This window comes from Mirounga angustirostris, unplaced genomic scaffold (assembly GCF_029215605.1).
Source record: "Mirounga angustirostris isolate CCGP_5_RB_7025 unplaced genomic scaffold, mMirAng1.0.hap1 SCAF_12, whole genome shotgun sequence".
NCBI lineage: Eukaryota > Metazoa > Chordata > Mammalia > Carnivora > Phocidae > Mirounga > Mirounga angustirostris.
Window position 1 is genome coordinate 6045194 of NW_026991720.1, and position 21366 is coordinate 6066559.

The 21366-nt window shown below is 48.0% G+C and overlaps 1 protein-coding gene across 1 annotated transcript; it reads left to right on the top strand.

Annotated features, from left to right (window-relative positions):
* Positions 1-2904: 2904 nt before the first annotated feature.
* Positions 2905-20984, top strand: GBX1 (gastrulation brain homeobox 1). Its single transcript, XM_064575731.1, has 2 exons — positions 2905-3815; positions 20228-20984. The coding sequence occupies exons 1-2, from the start codon at positions 3287-3289 to the stop codon at positions 20776-20778; spliced, it is 1080 nt and encodes a 359-aa protein (XP_064431801.1). The 5' UTR covers positions 2905-3286; the 3' UTR covers positions 20779-20984.
* The last annotated feature ends 382 nt before the right edge of the window (positions 20985-21366 follow it).

Genomic DNA, 21366 nt, shown 5'->3' on the forward strand with positions numbered 1-21366 from the left:
GGACAATTAAAGAAGCAGAATACTGTTTTGGACAGTGAGAAAAGTGCTTGCCCACAATGGGCCTGTTCGGAGATTCAGGAAGAGAAGCACAGAGTTTCCTCTTGGTGAAGAGAGGAGCCCGCTCTATTCAGAGTTGATAGTGACCGCTTCTTCCCTGGTCCTGATGGTGAAGTAGAGGAGAGCCACCGATCCAGGGGACTTCTCTTCTCGACCACTGTGCTCTTCTCTGTCCATTTAGTGCAGGAAGGGAAGGTATTTTGAAAGGCATTTCTTCATGTTCGCTTGATCCTTGCACTGGCTTTTTGGCAGAGTAGATACTTATCACTTTCTCTCACAGATGGAGTTAAGTCAGAGGGGCCAAGGTTACGTGGCTCTGTGAGGGGTCAGAACAGAAACTGAACTCCACTCTTACTACAGCCAGTGCTTTTTTCCATTTACCATTTGGCCTTGGTTCTGCAGTCTACAGAAGGGCAGGGAGAGGGAATGGGTTGCTTCGGTTGCCACTGTGTACGTGGCTTTCATCCTGGGTTAGCCAGTGAATGTCAAGGACTCTGCAGAAGTCACACTTCATGACCGAGCATGGCCAGGGGGCAGATCGGGTACATAAATGGGTTACAAAATACAGTATCCAGCAAACATGCAGCACACCAGGGCAATACAAAGTCCCTGGGGCTTCACTTGCCTCATTTCAGGTTTGGGGGCCAGCTGGGATTTGTTGGCAACAAGCTTTAAGCCTGTACCCTCTGCCAGCTTGAGCAGAGGATTTCACTTTACTAAGTCTAGTTCTGGGCAGTAAGCTCTTGGCTTGAGCTGGATGACATACATCTTCAAGATCAGAGGGTCTTTAACCTTGAGTCCCTGACAGTGCATGATCTTGATGTTTCAGTATATACCCCGTTGAGTTTTTGGAATTTTGTACTAGATAATTTTATTACCTATAGAAAAAATGAATGCAGTTCCTTTAAAAACTGTCTCTTCCTTCATGCTTTGATTGGTGTTGTTACTGCTGTTGTTAATTTCAGTGATTGTAACCCAAAGTTCTCAATAATTTATCAAGTCAATAAGCCTCTATTGTGTATCCAACACTGTAAAGCCATCAAACCAAGTAATGACTTCTCATTTTTAAAGTACAGTACACTTTTGAAGTCTGGTCTTCCATATTGGTACCCTGAAGTGCTTGGTTAATTTAGCAAAGGGTTCTGAAGAAGATCTTTAGGAGGATGTACAGAGATTATCCTAGTACCCTTGTAGGGAGGCAGGGTTCCCAGACCTAAGGTGAGGCGCCTCTTCTTTCTCCATGGCGACATCTTCCCACCAGACTTGTCTCTAAGAGGTTTCATGAGTTTAATGTAGAGCCCAAATAGGTCAGGACTTCATGGAAACCACACTCTTCTCCTTTTCCCTGATGAATTGTCAATCAAGCATAACCAAAGAAAGGTCCCTTCTAGGGTCCCACCCTTTTCTGTCCCACCCTAGTGACAGTATCTTTCAGGGTGCTGTTTTGTCATACGTCTGACATTAGTGGTATTCACTAGGCCACCACGACACTCCTGATTTGAACAAATGTCACTGAGATCCAGAGTTCCCTCCTGCCTGCTCTGCCTTGGCTCAGAAACCCCGAGACTCTTGGGCATAGGTTTCCCTCCTCACCTGAGCCAAGTAACTTCCCCTATCTAGACTGCATCTTCCTAAACTGGCCCGGCTTTGCTATTACTTTTAATTGGCTTGGCTCTCCCTGGCCCACCTGAGTAACAGTTTCCCGGTGACCAGGTGACCTTCATTTTAGCTAGCTAGGCTTGCTCTGGATCCTGAAATTCGCGTCACTCTCCTGTCAACTTGCCTGTCTTAAGTCTTTTTTGCCGGTTGACCTATCGAGCAAAAGTGCCCATGACTTTTGCCTCTAGACTGACAACTATACCGCTGGGAATAGGGGGTGGGGGTGGTAAAAGACGCTACCATTTCTGTGTTTGAGAATGGGGGAGGTGAACAGAGTCATCTGCAATTAGCGAATAATTAGCGCTGCTGACCCTTGGGGCTCATCAGCGCTCCTGGGGCCAGCCCCCAGCAATCAGCTAGGGCAGGTCGAGAGTGTCAGGCCCAGGAATGAATAGGGCTCATCAGCGGTGCTGGAGCCGGGGAGCCAATCAGGGAAATTAATAGCAGAAGAGAGGGAGAGAGAGGGAGGGAGAGAGAGATAGACAAGAGATACAGGATATAGGTGAGAAATGAGGGGGAAAAACAGAATAAGACAACTGGGATAGGGAACGAGAAATAGGAATAATCAGATAGGAGTAGGAAGGACGGCAGGAAAGGGAAGAGTGGAGGAAGGAAAAGCATGTAAGGGATGGGAGAAAGACGGAGGGGAAAGGTGAGAGGAATGGTACGTACTTGGCAGAGTGTGGGCGCTCGAGGAAATTACCCACAGAGGCCACAGTGAGGAACCAAGGCAGTCCGCGTCGGAGGAGGGGACGAGGAAGAAGGGGAAGAGCCAATGTCAAGAGAAAAGAGACCCGGGGAGAGGGGAATGGAGTCGGGGGAAAAAACTACCAAGGGGAAAAGGCCCCCCACCCCCACCCCGTCCACGGGCCCTGAGCCGCAGCGCCCGGCGGCAGAGCGCGCCCCCTGCCGTTCCCGCCTCGCCGCCCGAGGGGGCGCCGAGGTCCCGTCCAGCCCGCGTGGCCACGGCTTGCTCTTGGGGCGTCGGGGGCGGGGAGGCACGCGGGGGACCGGCCCAGGGTCCGACGGAGGGCGGCGGCCCGGGGCCTCCCGGGGCGCTCTCCTTGCCTGGCGTCCCGCGCCACGTCCACGCCCGGGCGGGGGGGCTGAGTGGGGGCGGGTGGGGGGGAGGGAGGGGCACCGGCCCAGCAGCTGCCGCCGCCTTCTCGGCGGCCGCAAACTTTCACAAAGCGGCGTGTCCGGCCTCATCAATCTGCATTAATAATAGTTGGTTGGGCCGCGGGGAGCGGGCGGGGGTCCCGGGCCGGCCGGCCGGGCCGCTGGGAACGGGCTGTGCGGAGGGAGCGGAGCCGGGCGCGGCAGCGGCGGGCGGAGGGAGGAAGTGAAGCGTAATTTGAGGAAGATGGATGAGTCCGGAGGGCGACACCCCCAGCCCGCCCGCCCGCCCCCTCCCTCCTTATGAGAGAGAGGGAGCGCGGCGCCGGAGCCACACTGCGCCGAGCCCGCGCCCCGCCGCCACCTCGGCCGGGAGCCTGGGAGCGAGCCCTGCGTGTCCGCGCGGGGCGCCCGAGCCGCGGGGCGCACGGCGGCGCCCGGAGCTCCGGGCACGATGCAGAGAGCTGGAGGCGGGGGCGCCCCCGGGGGCAGCGGCGGGGGCAGCGGTGGGGGCCCGGGCACTGCCTTCTCCATCGACTCCCTGATCGGGCCGCCGCCGCCTCGCTCGGGCCACTTGCTCTACACCGGCTACCCCATGTTCGTGCCCTACCGGCCGCTAGTGTTGCCGCAGGCGCTGGCCCCTGCGCCGCTGCCGGCTGGCCTCCCGCCTCTCGCCCCACTAGCCTCCTTTGCCGGCCGCCTTACCAACACCTTCTGCGCGGGCCTGGGCCAGGCCGTGCCCTCGATGGTGGCGCTGACCACCGCGCTGCCCAGCTTCGCGGAGCCGCCCGACGCCTTCTACGGGCCCCAGGAGCTCGCCGCTGCCGCCGCCGCCGCCGCCGCCCGGAGCAACCCCGAGCCGGGCGGCCGCCGCCCGGAGGGCGGGCTGGAAGCCGACGAGCTGCTGCCCGCCCGGGACAAAGTGGCAGAGCCCCCACCGCCCCCGCCTCCGCACTTCTCAGCGACTTTCCCAAGTCTGCCGGGTAAGTGCTGGGCCGACCAGGGCGCCGGGCGGGAGGCTCGTTCACTTGGAAATCCCAGACAGCAGCCTGCTCAGAATCTCGGCACCTGCCCGGAGCCCTGGAATCCCAGACCCCCAGATGTCGGGGTCTGCAGAACCCCCTCCAGTTCTGTTCCAAACGCGGCACCTCTGGATTCCCAGAACCGCTGCCCCGCTCTGTCTTCCAGAGTGCCTGAAGCCTCACCCAAGACTTCCCAGTACTCCCTTCCAAATTAGTACCTTTCCTTCCCACGTTCTAGTCCTCAAGCCTCTGCTCCCACTTCTCTTTTTAAGAATCCCTTCATTTTTCTCCTCTGCGGAGAATAGAGAAGCTGCAACTGTGGGATTCCTGGGGACACTAGCAAGACCCTAGGGTGAGGGTACATTGGGGCAGCTGTCAATTCAGTAAGGGGAGGGCAGTTCTGGCTTCTGAGAAGATTGTATTGACCCCAAATAGGCTCTGTGAATGCAGGGGCAAAGGGAGGGTCCAAGCAATGGTGACCACGTTGGTGACCTGTCTTTGCCTTAGTAGTAGAGGTCACTTCTGAATTGGCACATTTAGAGATCAGCCCTGAAGAACTGAGTAGGGGGCCTAAGGGAACATTAGCTAGCAGGGGGCCTAGCACCTGCTGGACCAGGACTGACCCGGGGAGGTCAAGATGGAGGCTAAAGCTGGGCTGGTTGGGCGTGGCACAAAGCCTGGAGTCGAGAATATAGCTAAGATTCTGGAACCAGTGAGATTCAGCCAAGAGGTAATTCAGGAACCCTGGCTCCTCCATGGGAAGGTGCCCTCTCAATAGAGGCAGGGTGTATCAAACTGAACCCTGTGTAGAATCAAGCTACCCGGAGCCCTCCTGACCTCCCTAATCGATCCTCAAGCCCTAGATGCCAGAAAAGCTTTCCCCTATCCAGGGGCAGATCCAGGTGTGATGAGATCCAGAGCTTATACAATTTAGTGGACTCTGTTTAAGGAAAACAGGCTGCATGCAAGCGTGGGGTTCCTGAAGCTTAAACTTCTTTAGCGCCAGGATGAATCCACCTCTGCTTAACCATTTGTCACATCAGCTTAGCAGGTAAAAGTGACCCCAGGAGGCCTGGGGGCTGACTCTAGCAGAGGCAAGGAGGAGACCCAAGAGTCCTTTTGTCCTTTGCCAGGAGAAGACAGTTCCTGGTGATAGGTTTCTGGGCCCTTCCTTGAAATTATCCGAAGGTCTAACCACTCTTCCAGACCCCAAGTGCTGCTACAGAGCCTGTCTTCCTCTCCTTTTCCCCTTTAGCCCTGGGCATTTTGGCTTTGCGGGTTCAGCTGTTGTTTTGGACCTGGTTGGGCCAGGGGGATCCAGTGGCTGAAGTCTGAGCTGCATCTCCCAAGGAGGATCAAAAGGAAATGATAGAGCAGCAACTGGAAGGTGGGAGGAAATGTCCACAAGATAAAAGGGCCTGGAGGGGAGGGGGAAAGCAGCTGGCAGGATGATCGGAAGAAGAACGGATCAGTAGGATTTTTGCAATAATAGTCTTAAGGCAGAAAAGAGCAAGGCAGACCATCAGAGGGATGGCTTTGGGGGCAATAGGAGTGGGAGGAACAAGCAGACACCTGAGGAAGAGATGAGCTGAGGGGGAGCAGAAAGGGAGACATCCTAGGGAAGGAGAATCTGGGGAGGAAGATGCCTAAACCATGGGAGAACGTGTCCTACTCTTTCAGCTTCCCCGCAGTTGTTTATTTTGACATTTGTAGAATGAAGGCTCTTTTCTGAAGCAGATAGAATATTGGCTGTAAAACCAGGCGGGGGGGGGGGGGGAGGAGTAAGCAGAGGAAAAGAACAGAAGAGAAATATTGAGGAAAGAAAAATAGAGGAAAGGACCAACAAATGCACTCTATCCCCAGATTATCCAGAGAGAGAATATGAGCGAGAAGAGGTCTATTGGAAGATAGAGGTACAAGGGATTTCTAGCCTGAGCGAGATGAAGAGGGAACAGCATCTCTGGACCAGAAGTGTGTGTGTGTGAGAGAGTTCTGTTTTGAGAGGCTTGGGACAGAGCTAAATAAATGTCCTGGTAGGAAACAGGGAAGTGTCTACTCTAGGATTAAATTTTTAAAAAGGTTTTTCAGGGGCGCCTGGGTGGCTCAGTTGGTTAAGCGACTGCCTTCGGCTCAGGTCATGATCCTGGAGTCCCTGGATCGAGTCCCGCATCGGGCTCCCTGCTCGGCAGGGAGTCTGCTTCTCCCTCTGACCCTCCCCTCTCATGCTCTCTCTCTCTCTCTCTCATTCTCTCTCAAATAAATAAATAAAATCTTTAAAAAAAAAAGGTTTTTCAATACTGGGAGTGATAGTAAACTGGAATTTGTATAGAGAGAATGATGAAGGAAAGATCATCATCTAAGGAAAATATTGGAAGCAATCAAAAGACACTTGTTCTTGGAGTAAAGACAAGAATGATGGGAAGGAGACCTTATGGAGGAAGAATTCTGAGAGGTGGTAGAGTGAAGGTAATCACTCATATTGGGAAGAGGTACACATAAAGGGTTTATAGTGGGGCTTAAGGGGCGGGGCAGGAAGGAGAGATTTCAGAAGAAACCTTCAAAGAGGATAGTGACTGGAAGATCTTTATCTGTGACCCCCACTTATCACTCTCAGTACAGACCCTCCTGACTCTTCCTCACTACACCATTCACGTCCACCTGCCCAGTCTTCATTTTTTTTCCTGAAGTAGTTGAGAAAAGAAAAGGAAATTCCAGAAACGTTGGACATAAAATTGGTTTGGGGAGTGATGACACATGGCCCATGCTGAAAATGGTGGGAAAACGAATACTCTATTTTGGGAATTGTATTAGAGTATTTAGCATGAAATGAGAGTTTTTGCTTGAATAATGGGATTGAAACCTCAACATTAGAAGAGTTTGGAGAAAGAATGCTATCTTTGAAATGACAGAGGAGGAATTGCTGTTCTAGTGTGAATGACTGACATTGGTCTGAAATTATTAATTTACATTTGTTTAGTGTTTTACAGTTAGTAGTCCTATTAAATGAAATTATAGTGAAGATAGGCCAATCTGGAGAATGGTGAATGAAGTTCTTTTTGTTGGGAATTACTATTTTTTTCTGAAATTTTGCTTCAAGTTAAGAGAGACACCACCTTACTACGACTGATGATAAAGAAAACAACTTTATTATGATTCAGTTGCAGGGGCAGAAGCTATATTAACAGGCAAAAAGAAATACCATGTACAGAAATAATGGGTAGAAAAGATACGGAGAATGGTAGATTGAAAATAATTCTGGGTTTAGAAAGTGGGGAACAGTGAGGATAATTGGGGAAGGTGTCTTAGTAGAAGTGATAAAAGAGGAGAGAATTTTGAATTCATAGAGAAGATTTAAAAGTATGAATCAATAGAAGAGCCCAGAGTGGCTCTTCTTTTTAGGTGCTCTTACAAGCACCACTTGTAATTAAAACATTATTAGCCATCTTAAAAAGGTAGAAATAAACAGGTGAAATTAATTTTAATACATTTTATTTAACCCAATATGTCCAACACTATTTTATCATTACTCAATATAAAAAAATTTAATGAGATATTTTATATCCTTCTTCCATATTATCTTTGAAATCCAGTGTATATTTTATACTTTCAGCACATCTCAGTTCAGTTTAGCCATGTTTCAAATGGTCAGTAGCCTCATGCGGGCAGTGGTGTTGTATTCATTAACATAAGAGATCCAGAGAGTCATGTGAAAGTGATGGGGAAAAGGAGCTTTGAATTGGGGTGATGGCAAAGTCTTCGATGTATTAGGAATAATGGAGAAAAGACAGTAGTAAACTCTAAATGACAGAAGGAAAAGAGAATTCTGCCTTGAGTGAGTTGGGCAGTGATGGTCCTGTTGTATGTGAAGGTGCATGTGAGCTCTGCCTGCGAGTAATCACAGCTAACCTGGAGATGTGCAGATACACATTTCAGCAACGATGGGTAAAGGTGATCCTGGGTGCTGGGGGAAATGATGGAAAGAGCTGTCCATTTGGGGAAATGCAGAAGAAAACTTTAAATTGGGGGTGCTTAGAGCAATGATTCAGGGAGAAAGGAGTTGGATTGCTTGAAAACGAAGACTTAAGAAGTGAAGGATGGTAGATAATCCATACATAATTGTTGGATGGATGATAAAAATACAGGGAGAGATTGACATAAAAGATAATGCCAGTAGTGAGCATGGTGAAAGAATATTTGAAAAGAAAACATTGAGATGATACAGGAAAGAGAATGTGATGGAACGAACCCAGGAGATGGCAGTATAGTGAACATTATTTTAAACTAAAAAAATTTGCTAACTTTTAAAAATGATTTTATTTTAGATAGAGAGCGAGCAGGGGGAGGGGCAGAGGGAGGGGGAGAGAATCTCAAGCAGACCCCCACTGAGCACAGAGCCCGACATGGGGCTCAATCCCAGGACCCTGAGATCATGATCTGAGCCGAAACCAAGAGTCGGACACTTAACTGAGTCACACAGGCGCCCCCAAATTTGCTAATTTCTGAACAGAGATTGGCAGTAATGATGGAAATCATGCAAGGAAACTAGGGAAACTTCCTAGGAGCATGATGTTTGAGGGCTGATTGCTGTAAGCTAAGCACCTGATTATAACAGGAGAACATTTTAGATGACCATCGATTAATTTTTGAATAGGTACGCATTATGACTGTCCAGATGTATTTACTGATGAGAGAAAAACAGGAAATAATAATGTGACACAGAATCAGAGACTTCTGTTGTTAGAAAAAGGAGGGACATTTTTCTTGGAAATGATGGAGACCCATGCTTTCCTAGAAATTTTGAGGAAGAGCACACGGTGAGAGTGTTTGCTCCCCTGGCATTTATAGAAAGGCACGTGTTGCATTAACTTAATGGGATTGAAGGAACATGTATCGAGGAGTCGTGACATTTGTGCTCAGGGGTCAGCCCTGTCACTTAGCTGCACAACCTTGGCAAATTGCTTCCTTCAATTCAGGGAACGTTTATTGTGTGTCTGTTATGGACTTAGTATATTCCGGACACTACGGGAGATTCAAAGCCTCACAACCTCTCTTGGCTTCAGTTTCCTCATCTGTAATGTAAAGGTTTTGATTCAGATTATTTTTAATGTTTCAGTCAATTCCATAAAATAAAAGCTTGTTTTTCTAGCTTTGATGTTTAAAGTAGGGTTCTAACATGGATTTCATGGACCTCTTATAAAAGGATCTGTTTATTATGGGTGGGGAAAAATTACATCTTTATTTTTGCTAACTTCTAACTAAAATTTGGCATTTTCTTCAGTTATGAGTGTAGGCCAGAAACCATAGTAGTTTCAGCACTAACTGAGATTTGTGTCACCAACAGAAATTACAGATATTTCCTTATAAATTTATAGCCTTGGAGGCATCTTGTTTAATCAATTAATAAACGTACATGATTATAACACAGATTCATTTTTAAATATCTGAAAACTGCATTTTTGTATAGTTGGCTTCTAATGTAATCCTATGTGTTTTATATTATATACCTAAACGCATTATTCTGAGAAGGGGTTCATGGGTTGTATCAGACTGCCAAGGAGCTCATGGCATAAAAAGGGTTAAGAACCCCTAGTGGAGAGACAGAGATCCCAGAAGTGGCAAGAGAAAAATTTTATCTGGAGGATTGGAGTGGGATACTGAGGTGCCTTATACCACAGTGAGGGTAACACTTGGGAGGATTGAATAGAGAAGGGAGATCTCTGCAGTGGCATATGGAAATGTGGAGATAGAGATTTAGATGATTAGGAGGATAATTCTCATACTCAGAGTAATGGGCATAAATAGTCTAAACTGGGAGTAATGGGAGCAAGGCAGTGATTGGAATAATGAGGGGGGAATATTTTATTCTTTTTTATTTTTTTAAAATTTTTAAAAGATTTTTTTATTTATTCAACAGGAGAGAGAGAGCACAAGCAGGGGTAGCAGCAGGCAGAGGGAAAGGGAGACACAGTCTCCCCGCTGAGCAGGGAGCCCGATGTGGGACTCGACCCCAGGACCCTGGGATCATGACCTGAGCTGAAGGCAGATGCTTAACCATCTGAGCCACCCAGGCGCCCCGAGGGGGAAATATTTTAATTGGAGAGGAGGAACATGGTATGATGAACAAAGTGCTTTGCAATGAGAATAATATTACGATGGGAGGCTATAGGCAGGAATTTTGCCTCCAAAGTAATTGGGAAAGAAGGATCTTTGCCTTGAAGCTGGGAATGAGGAAATAGAAATGACAGCATTATGGAGCGGATGTACAAAAAGAGAGAAACTTAAGTAGGAATGATGACAGGGAAAGAGTTTGGTGGGAGAGAATTTTTATCTAGAGGGAACAGGAGAAAGTGCCCCGTGCTGGGGTAGGAGAGAAGCAGCCCTGGTTCCGAACCGGTGGGAAGGACGGAGCTTTCGACGCAGGCGTGGCGCCCATGGTTGTACAGATGATGACAGTGAGCAGAGAGGGCTGGGTTGGGGGCGGTGAAGAGGAGGTTGGGGTTTTTCACTGGAAATATGGGAGAAAATTGTCAGCTTAGAGTAATGTGGAAGAAACACTGGTGTGCTAATTGGGAGAAAGAATTTGGGGAGGAGAGATGCTTGAATTTGGTGTGCTAGAACAGCGACTCCCATAAGCTGAATTAAGTTGTAGTAAGAAGTGGTTGTGAAGCAGCGTCTTCATTCCCTTCCCACCATGGAAGGGTAAGGAATGACCTTCAAGTGATGAACTGAGAAATCTGTTTTAGAAGCCAGGGGGCTGCAGGGACTCCCAGAGACTAGGGTGTGAAAATTGAGGATGGGAGAAACAGAAAGAACTGTTTCTGAACTGGGGGTAATGGGAGATGGATTTCTTGACTGAATTGTGGAGGAAATGATATTTCAAGGGAAGTCAGTATTGGGAGCAACAGGAAGAGAAGGGAGGAAGACGAAATCCTCCTGGGAGTGAAGGTAAGAAGTGCTTTGGGCTGCAGTGGGTGACAGCCATTCTCCATGGTTCCGTGCAGCTACTGGAAGTACGGGACCGAATGATCCTGGCCTCTCTGTAGCTTAACTTCCTCATCAGTACAATTAAGGGTTTGACTTAGATGATCTCCAAGGTCACTTCCAGCTCCACAACTCTGTTTTATCTGTAAGGAGACCTTTATTAATGAATTGTTTCCCTTAAAAAAAAACCCAAAAAAACAAAAAAAAAAACCACCCCGAGCAAAGGGATTGGGGGAAATTCTCTACTTCCCGGTGCTGAGTTGTGCCCAAGAGGAGGCCGCTGTGTATCTTGAGGTGGAGTCAGGGCTGGGCTTTAGGATAGAAAAGGCTCTGTCATCTGGGATTGGGGAGGGGTGACTGGCTATGGCTGTGGACATATATAATGAGAGAGAAACATTTCATGAAGGTAGGCGATCTTATCGAGGCCAAAAAGATTAGGGACCAGTTGTGCCCGACTTTACCTGGTGGGGAAGGAAGTAGTGGCCATTGCGGGGGGGGAGAAAAAGAAAAGTTGTGGAATCAGTTGCTGGCCTTCTCTATTATTTCTTCATCTGGTACAGTGTTTGTGATAGGCGAACGGGGAAGTCAGTGTTCACAAAAGAGATAGGGTGCCGCACAGAGGAATGAGCATGGGCTTTGGATACAGATCTTAATGCTACCCCCTTTTTTTTGTGAGAGAAATATCAACAGCAAAATACTAACCTCTGCAGTCACAGCTTCCTCACCAGCAGGATAGGGCAACAATACTTACCTCACAGAGTTAAGGATTAAATGAGAAGATATTTGTCCAGTATCCTAAAGTAATTGGCATGCAAGAAACTACTGGTATTGTCCTTGTACTGGAAATGGATGGGGAGCATATCTGGGCATTAAGTTGGGGAAGACTTCTTTATTAAGAACTGGCTAGGATAAGTGACACTCTGTACTGATAAGGAGATATACATCTGGGAGTAATGATAGAAATAGCACTGTATTCTGAGAGGTGTTTCTGCGGGGAATGCCAGAAGAGAACCAATGTATGCATCTCATAAGGGTAGATTTCACATTTTTTCTTTGGCTCTTTCTGCCTCCTTTGGTTTCCCTGTCTCGAATTTGGACATTCTCTGTGGATCCCAAGACTACCCAAAAGCCCTTCTTCTGTATCCCATTGGGGCCTGTTCTTCTTTTCTTTACATTGTATATATATTAAAAAAAAAAAAAAAAAACACCTCTCCTTTCTTCACCACAATTCCTATTCTCTCATACATCGGATCTCAGCTTGATGTTGGGAGGAAAGCTATTGGATTAAAATAATTCATACTTAGATGGATTAAGGAGACTTTTAAAAAGATTTATTTATTAGAGAGAGGGATGTGGGGCAGAGGGAGAAGGAAAAGGAGAGAACCAGATTCCCCACTGAGTGTGGGGCTGGATCTTATGACCCCGAGATCATAAGCTCAGCTAAAATCAAGAGTCAGATGCTTAACCGACTGAGACACCCAGGCACCCCAAGGAGATTTTTTTAGAAGTCCAAGTGAATTTCAAGCTGGTGGAATATTAGATGGTATTATTATGAATAATTTCAGGTAACGTGGAAACATTAGTTGGGATGGGAGAGAGTGAGGTAGAGAGGCTTACTTTCCCTGGAGTCCTGTGATCATTGTCACTTCCAGTTACAGCATGGGATGTAGAACTCTTTGGTTTGCAAGTGACAGTAGCTTAACTCCAATTTAAGCTAAAATGGGCATTTATTGATTCACATGACTCTTAAGTACAGGAGTTGAGTGGATCCAGAAATGCAAATGGTATTGCTAGATCTTTCTTTCCTTTCAGCCCTGCTCCTCTCTCTTTGCCTAGTTCTCTCCTTAAGAGAAGTAAGAAAGGGCACATGCATCAGCAGCTCTAATTTTTTATAATCCCAGGTTGAGACCCCAGTAGATTCTAGCATATACAAAATTCCAGGGTGACTGATTAACTAGCTTGAGTCCAGTCTCCAGGGGGATGGAGAGATGGGATGTTAGGATTGGTCAGATCCAGGTCACGTGCCTACGTTGTCACAAAGGTGCGGAAATGTGATTGACAGTCCCACTATACTGGGTAGTTGATGAGAGGCAGTGCCCAAAGGGAGGGGGTGTTGTTAGTGAACAAAAGGAGGAAGGGATGCTGAGCAGACAAAAACAAACCCCAAGCAGATGTCTACCTCAACCAGAAAGAAAGGCAAGGATGTATCTTAACTCCCTTTCAGTATCAGGGAGGAAAGCCTTCTCTCTGGCTAGAGAAGTAGCCCTAGGAGTGATGAAGGAGACACCAAGAGAGGAGCTCTGAAGAGAGCTCTGTAATGAGGAAGGTGGAGAGAGATGAGGATGGTAGAAAAATGTGTGTTCCTCAGTGAGGGTAATTCCTGTATAAGAAGGAGCTGTGCTTGAGGGATGGGTGACACACTTGTAAAGTAGAAGCTAGAAGAAAAATGGATATTAAACCAAAACTGTTTCCATAATTTGGCAATGTTATTTTTAAAACAAGAAAATACATTTCTAAATAAAAGGAATGCTGACTGGTAAGATTACATCATACAAACCAATAATGACAGAAAAAAAAATAGATCTGATAGGAATTTTGTCTTGGGGAAATGATGGGACAAATAGCCTATTTGAGGACAAAGGTGAAATTTGGTAAGTGGCAATTTTAAGAGCCTTCTCTGAGCGTGGTAAGGGGAGATATTAATGATCAGGCTAGGGCTCTGGAGTGATAAGTGAAAGGGATGAGGTCTGGACTGAAACTGGGTTTGGTAGCAAGGTTAGTTATCTGATGAGGCATCTGGGCATTTACTTGGAGTGGGAGGGGAAAGGATGGAAGGAGCGTTGGTTGGAAATTTCGGAGACCAAGGTTCTAGACGTTAATCTATCTCTAGCTGTGTGACTTAGGAGAATCACTCAATCTTTCGGAAACTCAGTTTTTTCACCTGAGATAAGGTTACCAAACTTCCATTAGTACTCCTAATAGGTCTACTCTATTTCAGTGAGTTGCTTCGAGGTAAATAGTAAGTGTGAAAATGTTTTGGAACGTTGAAGGTAGCAAGGGTGCCCTTGACAATGGTACTGCTGCTACGTCATGAGGGGGAGCTCTGAGTGGGGGGCAAATTGCCCTGAACCTGTCATCAGGGGGAGCTCTGAGTGGGGGGCAAATTGCCCTGAACCTGTCATCGAAGGTTGGAGGGGTGTAGAGAAAATTCCCATGTCAGTTTGGAGTAAGAAATGCTGAAGGGTCATAGGAAGAGTGGAGAGAGAGAGAGTGAAAATGAACGTTCCTTATTGCACCTGAAGTTATAGGGAGGAGGAGTAGCATGAAATTAGTGGGGGCGAGTGAAACACAAATTGAAAGTGAGCTAATTGCTGTAAATGATGGGAGAAAAAGTACTGTTTCCAGAAAGAACAGAGAAATAATTCTGTCCTGAGCATGATGATGAAGATTTAGAAATGAGAGTGGTGGTAAACATACCTCTTTTTTGAGGGATGGCCTGGGTTTCTTTCCACCTTTTGACGTCCCCCAAATTGCTTCTGTATTCAGGAAGTTGAGTAGTTGGCCCAGGATGATCAGGAAGAGACTTACTGTCCTGACAGTAGTTTGGGGAATGTGAGGGTAGTCATTTTGGAAGTAGAGGGAAGAGAAGTCAGAACTGAGTGTAATGGGGGAGAGATTTCTCTTCAGCGGATAATAAAGGCTATTGATTTTAAAGGAGCTAAAACAGAAGAGGATGGGCGAGGGGCAGCACGGGGGCTCTGTGAGTTCCCATACCTGGGTGTCTAAAGTGGTTTTCTGCACCACAACGCAGGTCCATCATTCTTGGTGAGCACAGCCGTGGACTCCCCCTCTAGATGGTGGGCAAATCTGGTACTGTTTATTTTTTCTCCTGGAGAATACCTACCATGGATTCTTTGGCCCTTGATTTCTTCCCCAGCCTGACCAGATCCATTCGAAACATGGGCTTTTCTAGATCTCTGGTGCTGCTTCCCTTCCTCTTGGAAACAAGGCCCCAGGCAAGTATGTCCCTGGGGCCTGAGTACCGCTCTCTGGAGGTGGGAAGAATGCCCCTTGCATGGACTTGATGAGTAATTGAGGTTCAACCTTGTGATTTCTGGTTCTTAGGATAATCCACTACGAGAGTGCACAAAAGCTCTAGATGTTTCCTAATAACCAGTCTGCCCTACAGTCATCCCCCCTGGATAGATTCGACACTTTTTTCAGACTCTAGACTTACACGTAAGGAACAAGCTGGAAACTCAATATACTCTTATATTACCAATAATCTCATTTTCATACACAAAGAACAGAACCTTTCTATCTGTTTGGCCTATCTATATACATAGTCAAATTTTTTCCAATTTAAAAATTTTCCTTTTGCTAAATTTTTTTTTTAAAGATTTTATTTATTTGACAGAGACACAGCAAGAGAGGGAACACAAGCAGGGGGAGTGGGCGAGGGAGAAGCAGGCTTCCTGAGGAGCAGGGGGCCCGATGCAGGGCTCGATCCCAGGACCCTGGGACCATGACCTGAGCCAAAGGCAGACGCTTCACAACTGAGCCACCCAGGTGCCCCTGCTAAAATTATTCTTATCAGAATCATTTCCCATGTAAAATTTTTCAATGAAGCCTCATTTTATGGCTCAAGGTTTTTGTTTGTTTTGGTTTTGCTCATATCAACCAATTATAGCACCTGCAATTAGTAATTTACTTTTATGGACATTATATCTACCAAGTCTAATTATTCTAAATCAAATTTCACAATTAGAAATTTTATCAGAGGGCACCTGGGTGGCTCAGATGGTTAAGCGTCTGCCTTCGGCTCAGGTCATGATCCCAGGGTCCTGGGATCGAGTCCCACATCGGGCTCCCGGTTCAGCGGGGAGCCTGCTTCTCCCTCTGACCCTCTCCCCTCTCATGCTGTTTCTCGCTTGCTCGCTCTCTAAAAAATAAATAAAATCTTTAAAAAAAAAAATTTTATCAGAAAGATTTGCTTCTGTCAGTTTTTAGTCAACACATTTTTCTGTGTGCAATTTTTGTTTTGTTTGATTATATTTACTCTTAATATTCATTACAAATCAGATAAAAGAAAATAGCTTGCATTTATTTTTTAGCTAATCCATAAGAAAATAGTAAGCCATTTCAGGATCGCTATATTGTTAAGGATTGGGCTACTGTATGGCTCATCCGATTCTGCTGAATATGTTTCCTTCACTTTGGGTATTGATTGCATCTTAAAGTGCTCCATCTCGGTGGAGCAAAGAGCACGTGGCAGGGCAAAAATGTTTTGCTTTGCTCCGAATGCAGTCGTGTTTTGGGGGAAGAAAGGTAGGGGGTATGATTTTTTTGGTTGTTTTGTTTTTAAGCTTTTTGCTCTCTTTTTCCCTGATTTTTTTTTTTTTCTAGTCCTTCTCTAAACTTTCCAGCCTCTTGAGTTTCTCTGACTCATCATTTCATTCTCTTGCCACTGTGTCTGCCCCACTTGTCTCCCGCCCCAGTCCTTTTTCTGCTTGCTTTGGCCCTTTCTTTCCCACATCTCAGTGTTGCTCACTGCCCCAGACCCTCTCCTCTGAGGGTATAGCTGTAGTTCCCCCTCCTGGTTGCTTTCATATTGCCCCACCCCCACCTCCTTCCAAGAGTTGCGTATCAGAGCCCTCAATGTCATGATTATAAAGGCACAGAGAGAAACTCTTGCCCCTGCCGTTCAGCATCCCGCCGGGATCAAGTAACCAAGAGAGGTTGTGAACATGTGCCCCTTGTATGGCTTTAAAAGCAGCACTGAGGGGGGCGCCTGGGTGGCTCAGTCGTTAAGCGTCTGCCTTCAGCTCAGGCCCTGATCCCAGGGTCCTGGGATCGAGCCCCGCATCGGGCTCCCTGCTCCGTGGGAAGCCTGCTTCTCCCTCTCCCGCTCCCCCTGCTTGTGTTCCCTCTCTCACTGTGTCTCTCTCTGTCAAATAAATAAATAAAATCTTTAAAAAAAAAAAAACACCCAGCACTGAGGGAGGTCTGCCTATGTGGGCCTGATTTTATGGAATCTGTCTGAAGACAGGGATGGATGGTATGATCTCAGGAGGGCCCTGCCAGATCAAGGAACCTGGGAGCCTCATCTCAATCATCATCAGTTTAGATTTATTGGACACCCCCTGGGTACTTGGAGCTGTGCTAAATGATTTCATCCTTCAAGCCCTGAAATCCAGTTTCTGCCTTTTTAGTAGCTGCTTAGAATATTGTAATATTGGGCTGGGTTTTTACAAGCTTTTATTATTCTTTTTGTTATTATGTACTACAAACCAGGTTTTAAAAATTGACAGAGGATTTAGTAATGATGTGAAGGATTTTCCTTTATTTCTTTTAGCATAAGATTCTATAGATTCCCACGGCATATGGGTTTCTCTCCAGCTAATGTGAGATCAGAGGACATATTGAAAAGTGGGTAGAATAATACTCATGGAGAGAATGTCTTCTGGGCACTGGATGGGGTGGGGCTGTGGAGAATATTAGGAGAGGCTTGGGAAAGGAAGAACAGAGGTGGAGACAGAAGAGGGAGAGAGAGGGAGGAAGGGAGAGAGAAAGTGTTTGGGAATAGTTTTTTATTTAGTCAATAAGTATTTATTGAGTGCCTACTCTGCAGATAATTTTCTAGATGCTGAAGATACAGCAGTGAAAAAAATATATTAGAAATCCCTACCTTCATGAAGCTTATATTCTAATAGGAAAAGAGAGCCAATAAAATAAATGAATAAAGTTTGTGACATGTACTATAGCAACAAATAAAGCAGAAAAGGAAGGCAGGAGTACTGGGAGTTTTCATTCTGAAAAGATGATCGGGGAAAGTCTCTTTGGTAAAGTAAGGACCTGAAGGAGACCGGGAATGAGCGAGTGCAAAAATCCAGGTGGAGAGTATAGTATTCTGAACAGAAGAATCATCTGTTCTTAGGGAGGGGCAGGGAAGGGGAGGGGAGGACAGGAGCAGGGAAACCAGTTTGGAGAACAGGTTGATGAACCAGGCGGGACGTGATGCTGCCTGGGACTGGTCGGATGCAGGGGACACGGGTGAGAAGGGCGGGCTCCAGGAGTGGGCACGGGTTGTGAGAGAGAGGAGTGAGGCTTGATTTGAACAACAAGGAGGATGGAATTACCACTAACCAAGCTGGGAAGGACGCGAGTACAGATAGCGAAGAGCTGGTTTGGTAGCGAGTTCAGGAGTTCTGTTTGGGACATGTTAAGTCTGAGTTCTGTGAAAATGGAAAATAGTGTGGGAAGGAGCCGTTAATGAAGGAGAGAACCAAGGATGTGACGCTTGTAGAAAACATGGATTTGGCTAGAATGAGGTCTGGGATGAAGCGTGGGACGTATGGCAAGGAGCAACTTCTGTAGATGGACCGAGGGACAGGCAGATGGATGGATGGATGTGAAGCTGGTGCTCGAGAAGCCTGGGAAGCTGCTAGAGGGAACAGAGAGTGCTTACTGAGGAAAAGCAATGAGTAGGAGTAACATAGGTAGGCTGGGTGAGCCTAAATGAGGGTGTGCCACACGGGTTTTGAAATTAGATGAAGAATGAAGCCCTAAAGGAAGAAAAGGCAGGGGCTGGGGATAAAAATACCCTTGAGGTGTGAAAGAAGCTGAGTGTGATGGAGGTGGGCGATCTGGACGTGGGCTGAGAAGTCTGGCCTCTAAGGAGGGTGTAAACATGGCTCTCCAGGACAGGGAAGGGGTGTAGCTTGATGGCATCAGGGAAGGGAAAGGAGCTCTGGGGCTGGGGAAGGTTACCGGGCTGGTCCTGGAGACCCCAAGGTGCTCCTTCTGGAACACAGGCAGGTGGCGAGGGGTGCTGGAAGGTGTTCAAGCACATAGCCTGCTCCTCTTATAAGGCATTTCACTGTTCCCTGATGTTCTTTTACTTCGGGTCATATTCTCAACCTCAGAGCTTATGAGTGTCCGTGGGATGCGTGGTAGTTATAGACCGATGCACCCCCGCCCTTAGGAAATCCCAACCCCTTTACACTGTGAACTCAGTGGTAAAGAGCTGACTAGTTGGTGTCCAGGTTACCCATTTCCTCTTGTTCTCTTTCCTATTGGTTGGGTTTCTTCTGACTTTTTCACTGCTTATTGGCCCTTTGGGCAGAAAACAAGGCAGTTTTAAAACTCAACTACTGAAAACACTTACGATCCATTATTTGAAGTTCTGACAAACCTGTCCATGGATAAGATTAAAACCGATGATTGAATTTAAGATTATTAGAGTTACATATGGATTGAAAACACTTGATATGGCTGTAATTACAAATAATCAGTCATCTACCAAATGAGTCAAGATTTCTTCTTTTACCATTTTCCTCTCTACATTTTCCCTTGTTGCACTTCTATTTCTTTATCTTCTCCCATATTCCCTCCAGTTCTTCCCGCTGACATCAAGCTCAGGGTCCTCAGGATTCAGAACTTGAGCAGAAAGCAGCTGTTTGTGCTGTTCCAGCATCCTTGGTGGGGAGAGAGATGATGTCATTTTACAGTTAAGGAGGAGGGGAGGGACTGAAAGGGGCCTAGGAGAGCTGGGCGACTGGAAGAAGCTTTGGCCACAGAGAAGGCGGCCTGTAGCTGGGAGGGCTCCCCATTCTGGGCTGGCTGGGCTGGTCAGGGAGAATTGGAAGTAGGGGGAAGGACAAGTCCCAAAGCCCTTGGTAACATTTCTTGGGCCCAGATTTGGGGTGGGGGGGTTGGTGAGGACGGGGAATTAGATGACCCTTCAGTTTCCATCTGGAAATGAGATTCGGAGATTCTGGATCTAGGGCAGAGGGGAAGAGGGGAGACAGAACAGAGCTCAACCCCGGGCCGGTGAGGATCCCTAGGAGAGTAACCGAGGCTGACAGTGTGATCTCCCCGTCTACCCCGCAGACGGGCTGCCTCCTGCCTGGAGCGACGGAAAGGCTCCTGAGCCAGTCTCACACTGCTTCACTCCGGGGCCTGGGCCGTCTGGATTTGGAAGGGTGGCGAATGAGTGGAAAGCCCTGGGCCTGGGTTTGGAGGAAGCTGGGAAGGTAGCGGGTAGAGAGAATGAGGTGGGGTGGTGGCGGCGGTGATTTGAGGGGTCCTGTCCTGGGAATGGCATTCCTTTGATGTACGCTGATTGCCCTCCCCACCACTGGCTATAGTGAAATCTGTGCTGGTTAATACCTGTCTTTCCATCTCTTTGTCTTCCCTGAACCTCTTCCCCACCCCGTGTCCTGGCTGTGCTGTCCTTGTCTCCCCTCCTCCCCACCTCCTCCCTCCCCTGTCTCTCTCTTCCTGCCGCCATTCTGTCCGGGCCTGGCCATGGTCCCACGTGCCGCCTCCAACCTGCCTATCTTTTCCTTGCCGGCTCCTTCCCCGTCCGTTGGTTTTCGCTCGCCACGCAGAGGGGAAGGTGTACAGCTCAGATGAGGAGAAGCTGGAGGCACCAGCAGGAGACCCAGCAGGCAGCGAACAGGAGGAAGAGGGCTCAGGCGGTGACAGCGACGAGGATGGTTTCCTGGACAGTTCTGCAGGGGCCCCCGGGGTTCTCCTGGGACCTGAACCGAAGCTCAAGGGAGGCCTGGGGACTGGAGCGGAGGAGGGGGCACCGGTGGCAGCGGGAGTCACGGCTCCTGGGGGCAAGAGCCGACGGCGCCGCACGGCATTTACCAGCGAGCAGCTTTTGGAGCTGGAGAAGGAGTTTCACTGCAAGAAATACCTGAGCTTGACAGAGCGTTCCCAGATCGCCCACGCCCTCAAGCTCAGTGAGGTGCAGGTCAAGATCTGGTTTCAGAATCGGCGGGCCAAGTGGAAGCGCATCAAAGCTGGCAATGTGAGCAGCCGTTCTGGGGAGCCGGTGAGAAACCCCAAGATCGTCGTACCCATACCGGTGCACGTCAACAGGTTTGCCGTACGGAGCCAGCACCAGCAAATGGAACAGGGGGCCCGGCCCTGAAGGGGCTCCCGAGGGTTCTGGAAGCAAAGGCTCTGTTCCGTGCCTGCTCCGAGACTGGGTCAGGGTGCTGCAGACCAGAGGGGCTACCACTGTGACCCTGCCCTGGGAGGGGGCTCAGGTGGCAACTAACTTCGTGCTGGGTGTGCTCTCCTGGCAAGCGGGACGTGGGCACCGGGCCCTGCGCCTATTCCAGAGACCCTCAGACTGGGGGCTTGGGTTCTCGATGCCGAGGAGCTGTGGGGATTGAGGTGGACTCCTGGGGAGGGGGTGGGTTCTAACATGCCTAGGGCCTGAGAGGTTCCCAGCTAATGCCCTGGAATTACTTCTCACAGGGGTGGGAAGAATCCAGGATGAAACCTAGTCAAGCTGATCACAGCTCCTTATTTATTTTCTGTAAAGTTTGTATATATGGAGCTATCTGCCTCTGTCTGTCTGAACCCGAGACTGGGAAAGTTCCGCGTTCCCTCCATCTTCAGCCAGAGTTCAGTTCCACCTTCCTGCCTTGAGGTGGGGGCTTTCCTGCCTATCTGTAGGACAAGGGCATACAAAGCAACAGAATGAAACTGTCACTGGCCTCCTTAGAACCCC

Excerpts from the sequence above, each read along its gene's own strand:
- GBX1 (XM_064575731.1), top strand. The coding sequence starts at position 3,287 with ATGCAGAGAGCTGGAGGCGGGGGCGCCCCCGGGGGCAGCGGCGGGGGC. Across the intron at positions 3,816-20,227 it reads GACTTTCCCAAGTCTGCCGG|AGGGGAAGGTGTACAGCTCA; the intron begins GTAAGTGCTGGG and ends CTCGCCACGCAG.